Here is a 16,678-nt window from a genome sequence, read left to right on the forward strand (position 1 = left end):
TAAGCTTACTGATCAAGAAGCTATGGATATGGTGGGTCCTATTTCCAATGAAGAAATAAAAATAGCCATGTTTGACATAGATGGTAACAAAGCTGCTGGGCCAGATGGGTATTCTGCACAATTCTTTAAGAAGGCTTGGATCATAGTTGGTCATGATGTTTATTTGGCCATTAAAGAGTTTTTTGACACAGGAAAGCTTTTGAGGCAAGTTAATACTACATTAATTACTTTAATTCATAAGATTGATATGCCTAATAAAGTGTCAGAATATAGACCCATTGCTTGTTGCAATGTTCTATATAAATGCATAAGTAAGATCCTCACCAATAGATTAAAGTCTGGGCTTGATAAGTTGGTGAGCTGTAACCAGAGTGCTTTTGTTCCTGAGAGGTCTATTCATGATAATATTTTGGTAGCTCAGGAGGTATTAAAGGGGTATAGTAGAACTAAAGGCCTAAAGAGATGTGCCCTTAAGATAGATATCCAAAAGGCTTATGATACAGTTGACTGGAAGTTTTTGAAGGATATTTTGGTTCAATTTGGTTTTCATGAGAAGATGGTGAATTGGATAATGACTTGTATCACTAGCTCATCTTTTTCCATATGTATAAATGGTGAGGTTGAAGGTTTCTTTAAAGGTGGTAGAGGTCTTAGACAAGGGGACCCTATATCACCTTACTTATTCACCTTGGTTATGGAGGTATTCTCACTGTTAATGAAGAAGTTTACATAAGCAAGTAGCAGGTTCAAATATCATTTCAAATGTAAAGGTATGAAACTTACTCATATCTGCTTTGCAGATGATTTACTTGTTCTGTGTAATGGTGATGTGGCATCAGTCAAAGTGGTGAAGAAATCTTTAGATACATTTAGTCAGGTGTCTAGTTTGCTCCCAAATATTAATAAGAGTACTATATTTTTTGGTAGTGTCAAGCTAATTACCAGAAATAATATTCTTAAGGTGTTGCCATTTGAAATTGGTGTCCTGCCAATGAAGTACTTAGGTGTTCCTTTATTGGCCAAAAGATTAGGTATCAAAGACTGCAAATGCTTGGTTGATAGGGTGAGGAAAAAGGTTAGTAATTGGAAAACAAAGAAGCTATCATATGCAGGAAGATTGCAATTAGTTGCTTCTGTTTTATCTGCAATGCAGACTTACTGGGCTTCAGTTTATGTTATCCCTTATGGTGTTGTGGATGAAATTGATAAGTTGTTAAAGGGTTTCCTATGGAGTCAATCTGAGCAGTCAAAAGGCAAGGCCAAAGTAGCATGGAAATATGTTTGTGTTCCTAAAGATCAAGGTGATCTTGGTCTAAAACCATTAAAAGAATGGAATGAAGTGCTTATTGTAAAGCAGATTTGGAGAATTCTTGTTAAAGATCAGTCATTATGGAGTGTTTGGGTTAACTTAGTCAAATTAAAAGGTAAATCTTTTTGGGATATTGCTCCAAGTCAAAGTGATAGATGGGGTTGGAAATTTTTGCTTAAACTCAGAGATAAAATTAAGCATCACATTGGGTCAGAATTTGTCAATGGTAGATTGTTATTTCATTGGATTAATAATGATGGCAAGAAAGTCCCTTTTTCTACTCAGCAAGTATGGTTGGACTTAAGGATTAATATAGCTAAAGTTCATTGGTATGAAGTAGTATGGTTCAAGGGGTATGATTCAAAACATGCTTTCATCTTATGGTTGGCTATCCTTAAAAGGCTAAGCACTCAAGATAAAATGTTGAAGTGGATGCCTAATCAGGACTTAAAGTGTGCTTTCTGTGGAGTAGTAGCAGATTCTATCTGTGACGACCCGGCAATTTTCGACCAAATTTAAACTTAATCTTTATATGAATCTGACAAGATAAGCAATGTCTGTAATGTTGAGTCTCAACAAGTTTATGAACTGTATTCATGTTATCATTAACCTTTGATTATTCCCGACGATTCACGAACAATTGGGCGTAAATAATTATGTATACCAGTATATATATATATATACATATATATTAATATAAACAAAAGTATATATAATGATTTAAAATAATAAAAATACAATAGATCAGTAAGACTAAGTAAGTAAAATAATATACAAGATGATAAATTGGTTATTTAAATAAAGCTATATATAAATATGTATGAATTCTATAAATAATTATTATGATATATATATATATATATATATATATATATATATATATATATATATATATATATATATTGAATTACATTATATCTTATTGGATACAGATATAATTAATAATATGTAAATATTAATATAGTAAATTTAATTACAAATTATAATATAAGTTGGTATATCAATATTACATTCATTAGTTAGTATTATTAATATTATAAAAATACTGAAACTTGATACATTTGATTTATTATTGTTATTATTATTAATATTATCATTATGACAAGTAGTAAAGTTATAATGTTAATTATTATGATTAATATTAGTATTATTATTAGACATTATTATTATTATTTAATATTATTAGTATTCTATTATTGTTAATATTTGTATTAGTATTTTAGTAATAACATTATCAATGTTATTATGAATATTACTATGAACAATATCATTAATAATTTCTATTGTCAATGTTATTATTTACTTGATATTATTATTAATAAAATTATTATTAATACAATCGTATTATTATTAAATTATTTAATTATTAATTATTAGCTATTAGAAATGTTGATATTATCATTAATATAAATTTTATATAATTGATTATTATAGTATTAATACATATATATCTTTAATTATTTATGGTATTAATTTTATTTATTAAATTATTAATAATATACAAAATATATAGAACGGGTATCACGATCTGCTTTATTCATTTTATTCTTTCTTTCTTTTTCGTTCTTTCCTTTCCATCTGCTTGTGATTCTTTGTTGCCTCAATTATCACTATCAAACAACTAAATTCGTCATCATTTAAGTCAAATAAAAACTGATGGTATCTGCTAGTATCTGTTTAAAAATATATATATATAAATAAAACCTATATACAGCTCATCCCCTGCCCACAACTTGAGATAACCAAACATTCAATTTCTTAACAAAGTTCAAAATCTAATAATGCAGAATTGTTAGAAATTGTCTAATGATTCTATCTGTAAGTTTTCAAATATCAAATCTTCCTATTTATTTAGAATTTTGAAGTCAAAGTTCTTGAAAACAAAAGTCAACAGGATGTTATTTAAGCAAATTCGAATTGTCTGTTATCAATCAAGTTAAATTGAGGATTTGAGAAGTTTTCATAAATTATTACTAACCTATTTCATATTTTAACAATTGTGTAAAACGTCATCTATTTCAAAATCAATTTTTTTTTTGTGTTCATACAGCGGCAGACAGGAGCAGCTCTTTTTTTTTTTAATTTTTTGTTGTGAGTGATCTGTTGAATTAATTTCCAAGTACAAATCGTTTAAATTAAATATCAAGTCTTAAATATTGTTTGGGAAATCGTTTAGTGAAAATCATATTCTGGTCGAATAAATTTAAGGAGGAAGAAGAAGAGAAATGGGGAAAACAGAAGTCGGGTTAAATGTTTTTGGATTCTGTTTTATTTCGGATTAAGGGCAACAGCCCAACGGTTTGAGGTGTTAGCGGGGAGTGAGTGGTCACGGGTTCGAGCCCGGTCTTGGGCAAATCTTTTTAGGACGATTTTCTTTTAAAGGGTATACATTTTTTTTCTTTCTAAATTATTATTATTGTTATTATTTGTTGATAATATTAATTATTATTTTTATTATGCTGATTATTAGTAATGTTATTATCATTATTAGTATTACAATTTTTAATATTGTTATTACAAATACAAGTATTAATTATCATTATTATTATTATCATTATGATTATCTTTACAAAATTGAATAATGTTATTATAATTGCTAAGTTAATTATTATTATTACTAACATACTACGACCTATTATTATTATCATTAAATATTAGTATTATTATATTTACAAATGATAGTATCATTATTATCATGATTATTACTAGTATTATCATTACTAAGATTATTATTATTGTTAGTATTATTATTATGATATCGAGGATACTAAACATGTTAATAACATAAATATATAATCAAAGATGATATGATAAAGATTATATAAAATTAGTTATAATTATACGAATACATGTAAAAGTATGATTATAGATACAAATTAATGTTATAAGAAACTATAGTCGTTATCCTAGAAACTTGACACGAAGATTATGATTTTCATGATTAAGAATATAAAGGTTTTAATAACATTACAATTATGAAAGTAAAAATCTTAGATATAAAGATTAGAAGGAAAATTATTAAATTAAAATTTTAATTAATTTATGATTCATAAGATTTACTAAAATTATTATAATTATTATTATCATAGCACAACTTAGTATTATATTTGTTAATATCATTATTTCTAATAGCATTATTATTATTATCAGTCTTATCAATATTATTATAAAATATCATTATTTTTTATTAACTTTAGTATTATCAAAATTTATAATAAGTTCATAAACAAATGATCTTCATATAAAAGGTATATATTTAAATTATATAACTTAACTATATTAATATTTCTATATATAAAAATAAAAATATATACATAAATAATGAAACTTATAAATTATTAAATATAATAAATACATCATAGAATTATTCGATTTCAAGTATATTTTTTAATATATATATGAATGATATAGGTTCGTGAATCCGAGGCCAACCCTGCATTGTTCAGTTGTTCAAAGTCGTCATATGTATTTTTACTACAAAATACAGTATCGTGAGTTTCATTACTCCCTTTTTAAATGCTTTTGCAATATATATTTTTGGGACTGAGAATATATGCGTTGCTTTTATAAATGTTTTACGAAATAGACACAAGTAATCGAAACTACATTATATGGTTAAATGATCGAAGCCGAATATGTCCCTTTTAGCTTGGTAGCCTAAGAATTAGGGAACATACCTCCTAATTGACGCGAATCCTAAAGATAGATCTATCGGGCCCAACAAGCCCCATTCTGGAATTTGGAATGCTTTAGTACTTCGATTTTATCATGTCCGATGGGTGTCCCGAAATGATGGGGATATTCTATATGCATCTTGTTAAGGTCGGTTACTAGGTGTTCAATCCATATGAATGATATTTTTGTCTCTATGCATGGGACGTATATTTATGAGAACTGAAAATGAAAATCTTGTGGTCTATTAAAATGATGGAAATGATTGATTAGGATAAACTAATGAACTCACCAACCTTTTGGTTGACACTTTAAAGCATGTTTATTCTCAGGTATGAAAGAAATCTTTCGCTGTGCATTTGCTCATTTTAAAGATATTACTTGGAGTAATTCATGGCATATTTCAAAAGACGTTGCATTCGAGTCGTTGAGTTCAACAAGATTATTATAAAGTCATTGATAGTTTGATATATTATGAAATGGTATGCATGTCGTCAACTTTTGATGTAATGAAAGTTTGTCTTTTAAAAACGAATGCAATGTTTGTAAAATGTATCATATAGAGGTCAAATACCTCGCGATGTAACCAAATGTAATGTATTCATCCTGATGGATTAGGACGGGTCATGAAAGTTGGCATCAGAGCTGGTATAACGCCGTCCATGTATGGCGGGTTAGTCGTAAAGGAGGTTCTCACAGTGTTACCTGTGACGAAGCATTGGCTCTTACTCCTTGCGATCCCTTACGAGGGTTGGCAGTAGCCGAGAGGCAGGCCCTAAAATCAGTATCTGAGGTACACTCAGTGGTCACCAGGCAGTTAGCTGGGAAGGCACTGGGTGGGACGGTGGTTGTCCCCAACTGTATGAAAGTTGGTATCAGAGCGGTGGTCTTAGCGAACCAGGTCTTGCATTAGTGTGTCTAACTGATAGTTGTTTAGATGCATTAGTGGGTCTGGGCTTCGACCGTGTCTGCATGTCAAAAGTTTTGCTTATCATTTTCGTCAAAAAATTACCTGCTTATTATTCATAGTCTAAACACATCTTATTGCATTGATTGCATGAATAGTGTATAGACAAAATTCATATCTTAGCGTATATGCTAATTCATATCTTAGCATATCTGTTACTGTAAGCTTTGCCTGACATATCCCGCAAATTCCTCCGTAATCTACGAAATCTTTTGTTCTATATCTATGGATATTCTATGTAATTAGAATACCATCCGATAACCGAAAATCATTTCATATCGAAAAAAAAAATCCTTATTCAATCGTACGAAATGGAATTCGTCATTAGTTCAAGTCCCTTAGATTCCGAAATGGAATCCCATTCAAGCTCCGAAAGCAGTGTGACCGGAATGGATCAACCAATCAGCCTTCATCTATTCTAGATGAATTGGGGATGGGTTCGTAGCCTTCTCAATCATTGGAGATAAGAAGAAGGTGATCCCTTCCATCCACCACATTGTCCTCTTGACGAAGAACCTGAAGCACTTACCGGCGAACCTGTCCGAAGCACCATTTTCTCTCTCATTTCCAGAGTATCTCGTCATGATTATATACTATATCAAATTCTAGATCATATTTATCCGCTCGTCCGAACCGACAATCACCCCGGTGTAATAGAAGAAGTCAACGAGCTTCGCGCTCGGGTAGTGGCTTTGGAGAATATGGTGCAAAGGTTACAAACACCAGCAGCAGCACCAGCAGCATAACCAGTACCACCATCATCAACGCCAACAGTACCATTACCACCACCAATAACAACCGCATCACAAACCTCAACTTCACAATCTGTCACACGAACATCAACGTCATATGCTCCATAGATACCAAGGAGTACCAACAACAATGAACGATGAAGTATTAATTCATAACTTCATTGAAGAAATATTCTGCGAAGAATATGTGGTTTCTAAAAGTTTTAGAGATTATTTATTCTAGCTCAAACTGAAAATCAAATGAGTTTAATATCATATTGACTCATTAAATCCATAATTACATCTGAAGGAAATATATATGTATATATATATTTTCATAACGATTATAATTAAAAATTCTTTCGTACAAACTGTTAATGATGAAAATATTTTAACGGGTAGGTAATACCCGAGGAATATTTAGATTTCACATTAATAAGTTACACTGTACATTCTTTAAATCTGATTCAACAGTGATTTATTATCCTACTTAAAACCACCGATATACGTATCCGTTCACTGCAGAATAACCATTTTCATTTAATTTCATATTTGGATTTTGACCTATCAGAATCCAACAAGTGGCATAACGAAGAAAACATTGGACAAAATAAAAATTGTTAGAAACAAACAAATTAACTATGAGAAATTTTGTTAAGAAACCACGCTAACAAAATCCTAGCTAACTGTTCCTAGCAAACTGTTAATTCCTTATTACATTTTATTATCGCAATTTATTTATCGCAGTTTATTTATCGCAATTTATATTCTCGCAATTTTATTTATCGTCATTTAATTTCTGTTATTTATTTTACGCACTTTATTTATCGTCATTTAAATACTGTTATTTACGCATTTAAATATCGGGACACGTATACAAGGTTTTGACATATCATATCGACGCATCTATATATATTATTTGGAATAACCATAGATACTCTATATGCAGTAATGCTGGAGTTAGCTATACAGGGTTGAGGTTGATTCTATAATAATATATATACTTTGAGTTGTGATCGAGTCTGAGACATGTACACGGGTCACGATACGTATTAATTAATTCGAATATTATATATTAAACTATATATCAATTATTGGACTGTTAACTGTGGACTATCGACTAATAACATTGGACAATTAAAATGAATTAAAATATTGATTATAACATATGAAACTAAACATTTCTTCAAGTTTGCCACTTGATTTCATCTTAAACCTCATTTGTATCTTGACGATTACAATCCGCGTTCAAACCTTTCATGATTTCTGAAAACACCTCAAGCTAGAGGATGAATCAACCGCACTTCATCTACGGAAGAAAAGATTGATGCATATAGTTATGCACCTAAAAACACTCGAAACCTGAGTAAACATTTAACGTGTATCTGTGCTAGCTCCTTTGGCATTGTTATTACTGAAAATAACTTTGCAATCCCTTTCCAAAGTAGAGAATTTTGTCACAGCTTCAGCAAATCAATTTCGACTTTTCATAACCTTGATATATAACTTTGCTTTCATCATCGTTACCGAAGAACCGTATATATTCCGCCATATTAGCAATAAACTTATCAGCAACTTCATTGATCTCTGACTTTCCGAAGAACCATTATATTTATTCATTGAAACCCTATCATATACTCATCCGTATCTTTTAACGAGAACTGCCATACCAATTACCGGAAATCCGCAATCAGTACTTTGAAAACTCACAGCATATCTACATCAACAGTTATATGTATAACATTTATCTCTTAGAATTATGATCTTTCACTCTAAAATTCTGAAAAGCACTCAGTCTACAAATCAATACTCTGAATGTTGAAAAAGCTGAATGAAGCAGCAGAAACCGTAGACAATCGTAAATGACCTTAATCATCAGAAGTTTGATGATAAAGAATAGTATGTTGGAAAAGCTCAGAAAAGTTAGAACTGGAAAACGAATTGAGCTAAACACAAAGGAGACCAAGGACAAATACAAGGACCATATCCTATATTCAAAGAATCCAGGTAATTCTGGATCCGTTGAAATCTTTAGAGAATATCTTGCTCCGAAGTCATGTTAAAATCTTGCGGAAAATTTTTCTTCATCAACCTTCGAACTTGGAAATTCCAAAATATCATCATAAATATCTTCGATATTTCTGAGGATATTTTCATAAATATTCTCGTCCGAAATTATATACCTCTTCGTGCTTCGTGTGTTTCATTATATTGGAAACTTCTGTAAAATCTAAGTTTAATTTATGAAATAATTCTGGAGAAATGTAAAGAAATTGATGCATGAATTAGTATAATATAATGACACTTGATCAACGTGATTATATTATAGTAAGTCATGCTGAGTTTCTAATGGGACGTGATGATTCACAGATTCATAACGTCATCATGTGCCATGTTACACGACTCTTGTATTCTATTTAACCTCTAAAATATCAAGAAAATATTTTCTTGATGATTCGGTCTTTTCCGGATATTCTGGTAATTTGACAAATCAAATCGTGCTACTACCTTTCCTTTCTACCTTGTATATTATAATAATTCGAAACTCCATACCTACGAATTCTGGACCATTACTTGCGAAAAGAAAACAAAAGCATGAAGCTCCGAAATAGAAAGGGGGTATAAATCGCAGCAAATAAGAGAGAACATTAACTGTGAATGACAATGATTATAGAAGACGGGAGCAGGGGCTCCGAAATATAAGGGAGAATATAAAGCCCGATAACAACACATAAATTACAAACCGTGTATATCAATTTTTATCGCAACATAAAGACACGGGAGAATTAAAAACACTATAACCCCAAGGGCGAAGTAGAAGAAAACAGATTCCTCCGGTGGAAGTTGAAAAAGGAGAATGATTGTTGCGATAGTAAGAATAAGGACAAGGATCAGAACTGGATTAAGCATTTTCACAATCTTTTGGATGTATGAACTAAGAAAGAAAGTATAAGAATGATGAGAATAATGGAATGGAAGAGTTTAATTTATAATGGAAATATCAGACAGAGTAATCGAGGCAGATCACCGTATTTAATTATAGAGATCTTAATTTCCTTATTCGCAGAAGAATCAAATCTTTTAGGTTTTGAATATTTTCTTTATATCCCTTGAATTCCGGAATTCAACCAAGACAACGTCAAAAGTTAAGACGCACCTTATTTTCTAAATTCAACCATGACTCGTGAAAAGTTATGATGAAACTTGTCTATCTCATTTCACTATTTAGTGATAGCTTCACTCGTACGCTTCACATAATCAAATCGTTTTATCCATATTACTCAATGATGATAAAACTCTAGTTATCAACTCATATTCGTCATGAAAACATTTTTATTGTTAGCCATGACCACCTCACTCAAATTTCGGGACGAAATTTCTTTAACGGGTAGGTACTATGACGACCCGTCAATTTTCGACCAAATTTAAACTTAATCTTTATATGAATCCGACAAGATAAGCAATGTCTGTAATGTTGAGTCTCAACAAGTTTATGAACTGTATTCATGTTATCATTAACCTTTGATTATTCCCGATGATTCACGAACAATTGGGCGTAAATAATTATGTATACCAGTATATATATATACATATATATTAATATAAACAAAAGTATATATAATGATTTAAAATAATAAAAATACAATAGATCAGTATGACTAAGTAAGTAAAATAATATACAAGATGATAAATTGGTTATTTAAATAAAGTTATATATAAATATGTATGAATTTTATAAATAATTATTATGATATATATATATATATATATATATATATATATTGAATTACATTATATCTTATTGGATACATATATAATTAATAATATGTAAATATTAATATAGTAAATTTAATTACAAATTATAATATAAGTTGGTATATCAATATTACATTCATTAGTTAGTATTATTAATATTATAAAAATACTGAAACTTGATACATTTGATTTATTATTGTTATTATTATTAATATTATCATTATGACAAGTAGTAAAGTTATAATGTTAATTATTATGATTAATATTAGTATTATTATTAGACATTATTATTATTTAATATTATTAGTATTCTATTATTGTTAATATTTGTATTAGTATTTTAGTAATAACATTATCAATGTTATTATCAATATTACTATGAACAATATCATTAATAATTACTATTGTCAATGTTATTATTTACTTGATATTATTATTAATAAAATTATTATTAATACAATCGTATTATTATTAAATTATTTAATTATTAATTATTAGTTATTAGAAATGTTGATATTATCATTAATATAAATTTTATATAATTGATTATTATAGTATTAATACATATATATATTTAATTATTTATGGTATTAATTTTATTTATTAAATTATTAATAATATACAAAATATATAGAACAGGTATCACAATCTGCTTTATTCATTTTATTCTTTCTTTCTTTTTCGTTCTTTCCTTTCCATCTGCTTGTGATTCTTTGTCGCCTCAATTATCACTATCAAACAACTAAATTCGTCATCATTTAAGTCAAATAAAAACCGATGGTATCTGCTAGTATCTGTTTAAAAAAATATATATAAATAAAACCTATATACAGCTTATCCCTTGCCCACGACTTGAGATAACCAAACATTCAATTTCTTAACAAAGTTCAAAATCCAATAATGCAGAATTGTTAGAAATTGTCTAATGATTCTATCTGTAAGTTTTCAAATATCAATTCTTCCTATTTATTTAGAATTTTGAAGTCAAAGTTCTTGAAAACAAAAGTCAACAGGATGTTATTTAAGCAAATTCGAATTGTCTGTTATCAATCAAGTTAAATTGAGGATTTGAGAAGTTTTCATAAATGATTACTAACCTATTTCATGTTTTAACAATTGTGTAAAACGTCATCTATTTCAAAATCAATTTTCTTTTTTTTTGTGTTCATACAGCGGCGGACAGGAGCAGCTCTTTTTATTTTTTATTTTTTTATTGTTGTGAGCGATCTGTTGAATTAATTTCCAAGTACAAATCGTTCAAATTAAATATCAAGTCTTAAATATTGGTTGGGAAATCGTTTAGTGAAAATCATATTCTGGTCGAATAAATTTAAGGAGGAAGAAGAAGAGAAAGGGGGAAAACAGAAGTCGGGTTAAATGTTTTTGGATTCTGTTTTATTTCAGATTAAGGGCAACAGTCTAACGGTTTGAGGTGTTAGCGGGGAGCGAGTGGTCACGGGTTCGAGCCCGGTCTTGGGCAAATCTTTTTAGGACGATTTTCTTTTAAAGGGTATACATTTTTTTTCTTTCTAAATTATTATTATTGTTATTATTTGTTGATAATATTAATTATTATTATTATTAAGCTGATTATTAGTAATGTTATTATCATTATTAGTATTAGTATTACAATTTTTAATATTGTTATTACAAATACAAGTATTAATTATCATTATTATTATTATTATGATTATATTTACAAAATTGAATAATGTTATTATTATTGCTAAGTTAATTATTAATTATTACTAACATACTACGACCTATTATTATTATCATTAAATATTAGTATTATTATATTTACAAATGATAGTATCATTATTATCATGATTATTACTAGTATTATCATTACTAAGATTATTATTATTGTTAGTATTATTATTATGATATCGAGGATACTAAACATGTTAATAACATAAATATATAATCAAAGATGATATGATAAAGATTATAGAAAATTAGTTATAATTATACGAATACATGTAAAAGTATGATTATAGATACAAATTAATGTTATAAGAAACTATAGTCGTTATCCTAGAAACTTGACACGAAGATTATGATTTTCATGATTAACAATATAAAGGTTTTAATAATATTACATTTATGAAAGTAAAAATCTTAGATATAAAGATTAGAAGGAAAATTATTAAATTAAAATTTTAATTAATTTATGATTCATAGGATTTACTAAAATTATTATAATTATTATTATCATAGCACAACTTAGTATTATATTTGTTAATATCATTATTTCTAATAACATTATTATTATTATCACTCTTATCAATATTATTATAAAATATCATTATTTTTATTAACTTTAGTATTATCAAAATTTATAATAAGTTCATAAACAAATGATCTTCATATAAAATGTATATATTTAAATTATATAACTTAACTATATTAATATTTCTATATATAAAAATAAAAATATATACATAAATAATGAAACTTATAAATTATTAAATATAATAAATACATCATAGAATTATTCAATTTCAAGTATATGTTTTAATATATATATGAATGATATAGGTTCGTGAATCCGAGGCCAACCCTGCATTGTTCGTTGTTCAAAGTCGTCATATGTATTTTTACTACAAAAAACAGTATTGTGAGTTTCATTACTCCCTTTTTAAATGCTTTTGCAATATATATTTTTGGGACTGAGAATACATGCGCTGCTTTTATAAATGTTTTACGAAATAGATACAAGTAATCAAAACTACATTATATGGTTGAATGATCGAAGCCGAATATGCCCCTTTTAGCTTGGTAGCCTAAGAATTAGGGAACAGACCTCCTAATTGACGCGAATCCTAAAGATAGATCTATCGGGCCCAACAAGCCCCATTCTGGAATTTGGAATGCTTTAGTACTTCAATTTTATCATGTCCGATGGGTGTCCCGGAATGATGGGGATATTCTATATGCATCTTGTTAAGGTCAGTTACTAGGTGTTCAATCCATATGAATGATATTTTTGTCTCTATGCATGGGACGTATATTTATGAGAAATGAAAATGAAAATCTTGTGGTCTATTAAAATGATAGAAATGATTGATTATGATAAACTAATGAATTCACCAACCTTTTGGTTGACACTTTAAAGCATGTTTATTCTCAGGTATGAAAGAAATCTTCCGCTGTGCATTTGCTCATTTTAAAGATATTACTTGGAGTCATTCATGGCATATTTCAAAAGACGTTGCATTCGAGTCGTTGAGTTCAACAAGATTATTATTAAGTCATTAATAGTTTGATATATTATGAAATGGTATGCATGCCATCAACTTTCGATGTAATGAAAGTTTGTCTTTTAAAAACGAATGCAATGTTTGTAAAATGTATCATATAGAGGTCAAATACCTCGCGATGTAACCAAATGTAATGTATTCGTCCTGATGGATTAGGACGGGTCATGAAACTATCAACCACTTATTCTTTCAATGTAATTACTGCTTAGATGTTTGGAAGCATATGAAGCAAAAGTTGTTGTATAAAGGTCTGCCTAATGACCTGCAGGGGATAGTGCAGGGTATTTGTAAGTATCCTGCAAAATAGAAATATTTGGAGTAGTTTAAACCATTTGGTTGTTGCAGCATGTGTGTATCATATTTGGCAAGAAAGGAACAACAGAATTTTCAAGAAGGTATCCAGGAAAGTGGAAGGAATTTGCAATGTAATTCAGGATTATGTCAAATGTAAACTGTTGACTTTCAAAGTCAAACAGTCAAGTGCTTTTAGAGAGGTTGAAGTTGTTTGGGATGTTAAATGGTAGTTTTATAGCGTTTCTTATATTTTGATAAGTAGCAGTTGTATTGGTTGTCGATTTGGCATTGTATATTTGGTGCATTATGGGTGATAGTGTATCCCCCCGACAAGATAAACGAAGCTAAGCTAACAGAGATATCGCACCTAACGAGGATAAATGACATAAGAATGGATCACAAGAACACATATGTCAAATACAAACCAAGGGCGGGATATCTCCAAGCTCAAATAAAGGCGCCCAAATGATAAAAGAAGAATGCTACCAAAGAAGAATCCCAATATTCATAGTCAGTACGGAACCACTTCCGTTATACGAAGCAATGGTAACGAAGGAACACAGTGAAGAAGAGATCACAGTTACCAATGGACAAGGACTTCTCCTAAAGTCACAAGATTACCTAAACTGAAGGAGAGAAGTAAGCGGGTTGACTAAATACGCTTACACTAACATCCAAATGACAAAAGAGGAATGTTGCAGGGTAGCTTTCTTGAGCCAGCAGGAGCTGCAGTCGGCCGAAGGGAAAGTCCCCTTTGTCTCATCAGAAATCGCCTCGAAGACTGAATCTACCTAGAAAGCTGGTAATAGAGCTATTGCCTAACCCTATAAAAAGGAGAACATGATCTCTGGAGAACACATTCACTTTAAGTCATAATTACTCACATACAATACTCTCAATGATTTACCTTCGTATCTTGGTTGAAGTGACCCGTCCTAATCCATAAGAACAAACACAATAACATATGGTTACATTGCAAGGTATTTGACCTCTATATGATACATTTTACAAACAATGCATTAGTTTTTAAAAGACAAACTTTCTTTACATCAAAAGTTGACGGCATGCATACCATTTCATAACACATCCAACTATATTTGACTTAATAATAATCTTGATGAACTCAACGACTCGAATGCAACGTCTTTCGAAATATGCCATGACTGACTCCAAGTAATATCTCTAAAATGAGCAAATGCACAGCGGAAGATTTATTTCATACCTGAGAATAAACATGCTTTAAAGTGTCAACCAAAAGGTTGGTGAGTTCATTAGTGTATCATAAACAATCATTTCCATTATTTTAATAGACCACAAGATTTTCATTTCCATTTCTCATAAACATACATCTCGTATCAGGCATTTCGCAAACTGCATAGAGATAAAAATCATTCATATGGTGAACACCTGGTAACCAACCTTAACAAGATGCATATAGAATATCCCCATCATTCCAGGACTCCCTTCGAACATGATAAATTCGAAGTACTAAAGCATCCGGTACTTTGGATGAGGCTTGTTGGGCCCAATAGATCTATCTTTAGGATTCACGTCAATTAGGGTGTCTGTTCCCTAATTCTTAGATTACCAGACTAAAAAGGGGCATATTCGGTTTAATAATCCAATCATAGAATGTAGTTTCGATTACTTGTGTCTATTTCGTAAAACATTTATAAAACAGTGCATGTATTCTCAGTCCCAAAAATATATATTGCAAAAGCATTTAAAAAGGGAGCAAATGAAACTCACTATACTGTATTTTGTAGTAAAAATACATATGACGACATTGAACAACTGAACAATGCAGGGTTGGCCTCGGATTCACGAACCTATATCATTTGTATATTTATTAATGCACATTATCGTAATCGAATAAGTTTATATATAGCTAATCTATTATATATATATATATATATATATATATATATATATATATATATATATATATATATATATATATATATATATATATATATATATATATATATATCTTATATTCTGTTTGTATATGAAAATATTGATTTTATTATGTTATAAGTAATAAATGCATTATATATATATATATATATATATATATATATATATATATATATATATATATATATATATATATATAAAATTTGTTTGTTAAAAATCGTATTTATTATGATACTAAAGTCATATTAATATTAGTGAAAACGATAATAATTATAGTAATTAATATCACTGATAAAAAATAATAATGTTAATAATAACTATATTAATGATAATAGTAGTGATATTGATAATAATACTTGTAAAAATATTACTTTTACTGTTAGTGATAATTACGATAATGATTTTAATATCTATATAATACTAATACTTATGATGATAATTATAATACTAAAAAATTTTAAAATGATACAAATCTTAATTTTTAATGATCTAATACTAAACTTTATTATCTTCATAGAAATAATAATAATGATAATCATAGTTATAGTCATAATAATAATACTAATACTTAAGAACAATACAAAAATAATAATAATATTTGTAATGACAATGTTAATAATAATTATTTTTATGATAATAATAATAATAATAATAATAATAATAATAATAATAATAATAACAATAATAATAATAATAACACTAATAACAATAATGATTATAATCATAATTATAACATTAATAATTAATAATACTAGTAATAATCATAGCA

General features: G+C 28.6%; 1 protein-coding gene across 1 annotated transcript; it reads left to right on the top strand.

Moving 5' to 3' along the window:
- Positions 1-772: 772 nt before the first annotated feature.
- On the top strand, positions 773-14,222 carry LOC139871133 (uncharacterized). The gene is made up of 2 exons (XM_071858870.1): positions 773-1,796; positions 14,044-14,222. Exons 1-2 carry the CDS (start codon positions 773-775, stop codon positions 14,220-14,222), a joined length of 1,203 nt encoding a protein of 400 aa, XP_071714971.1.
- The last annotated feature ends 2,456 nt before the right edge of the window (positions 14,223-16,678 follow it).

This window comes from Rutidosis leptorrhynchoides, chromosome 10 (genome assembly GCF_046630445.1).
Source record: "Rutidosis leptorrhynchoides isolate AG116_Rl617_1_P2 chromosome 10, CSIRO_AGI_Rlap_v1, whole genome shotgun sequence".
Taxonomy (NCBI): domain Eukaryota; kingdom Viridiplantae; phylum Streptophyta; class Magnoliopsida; order Asterales; family Asteraceae; genus Rutidosis; species Rutidosis leptorrhynchoides.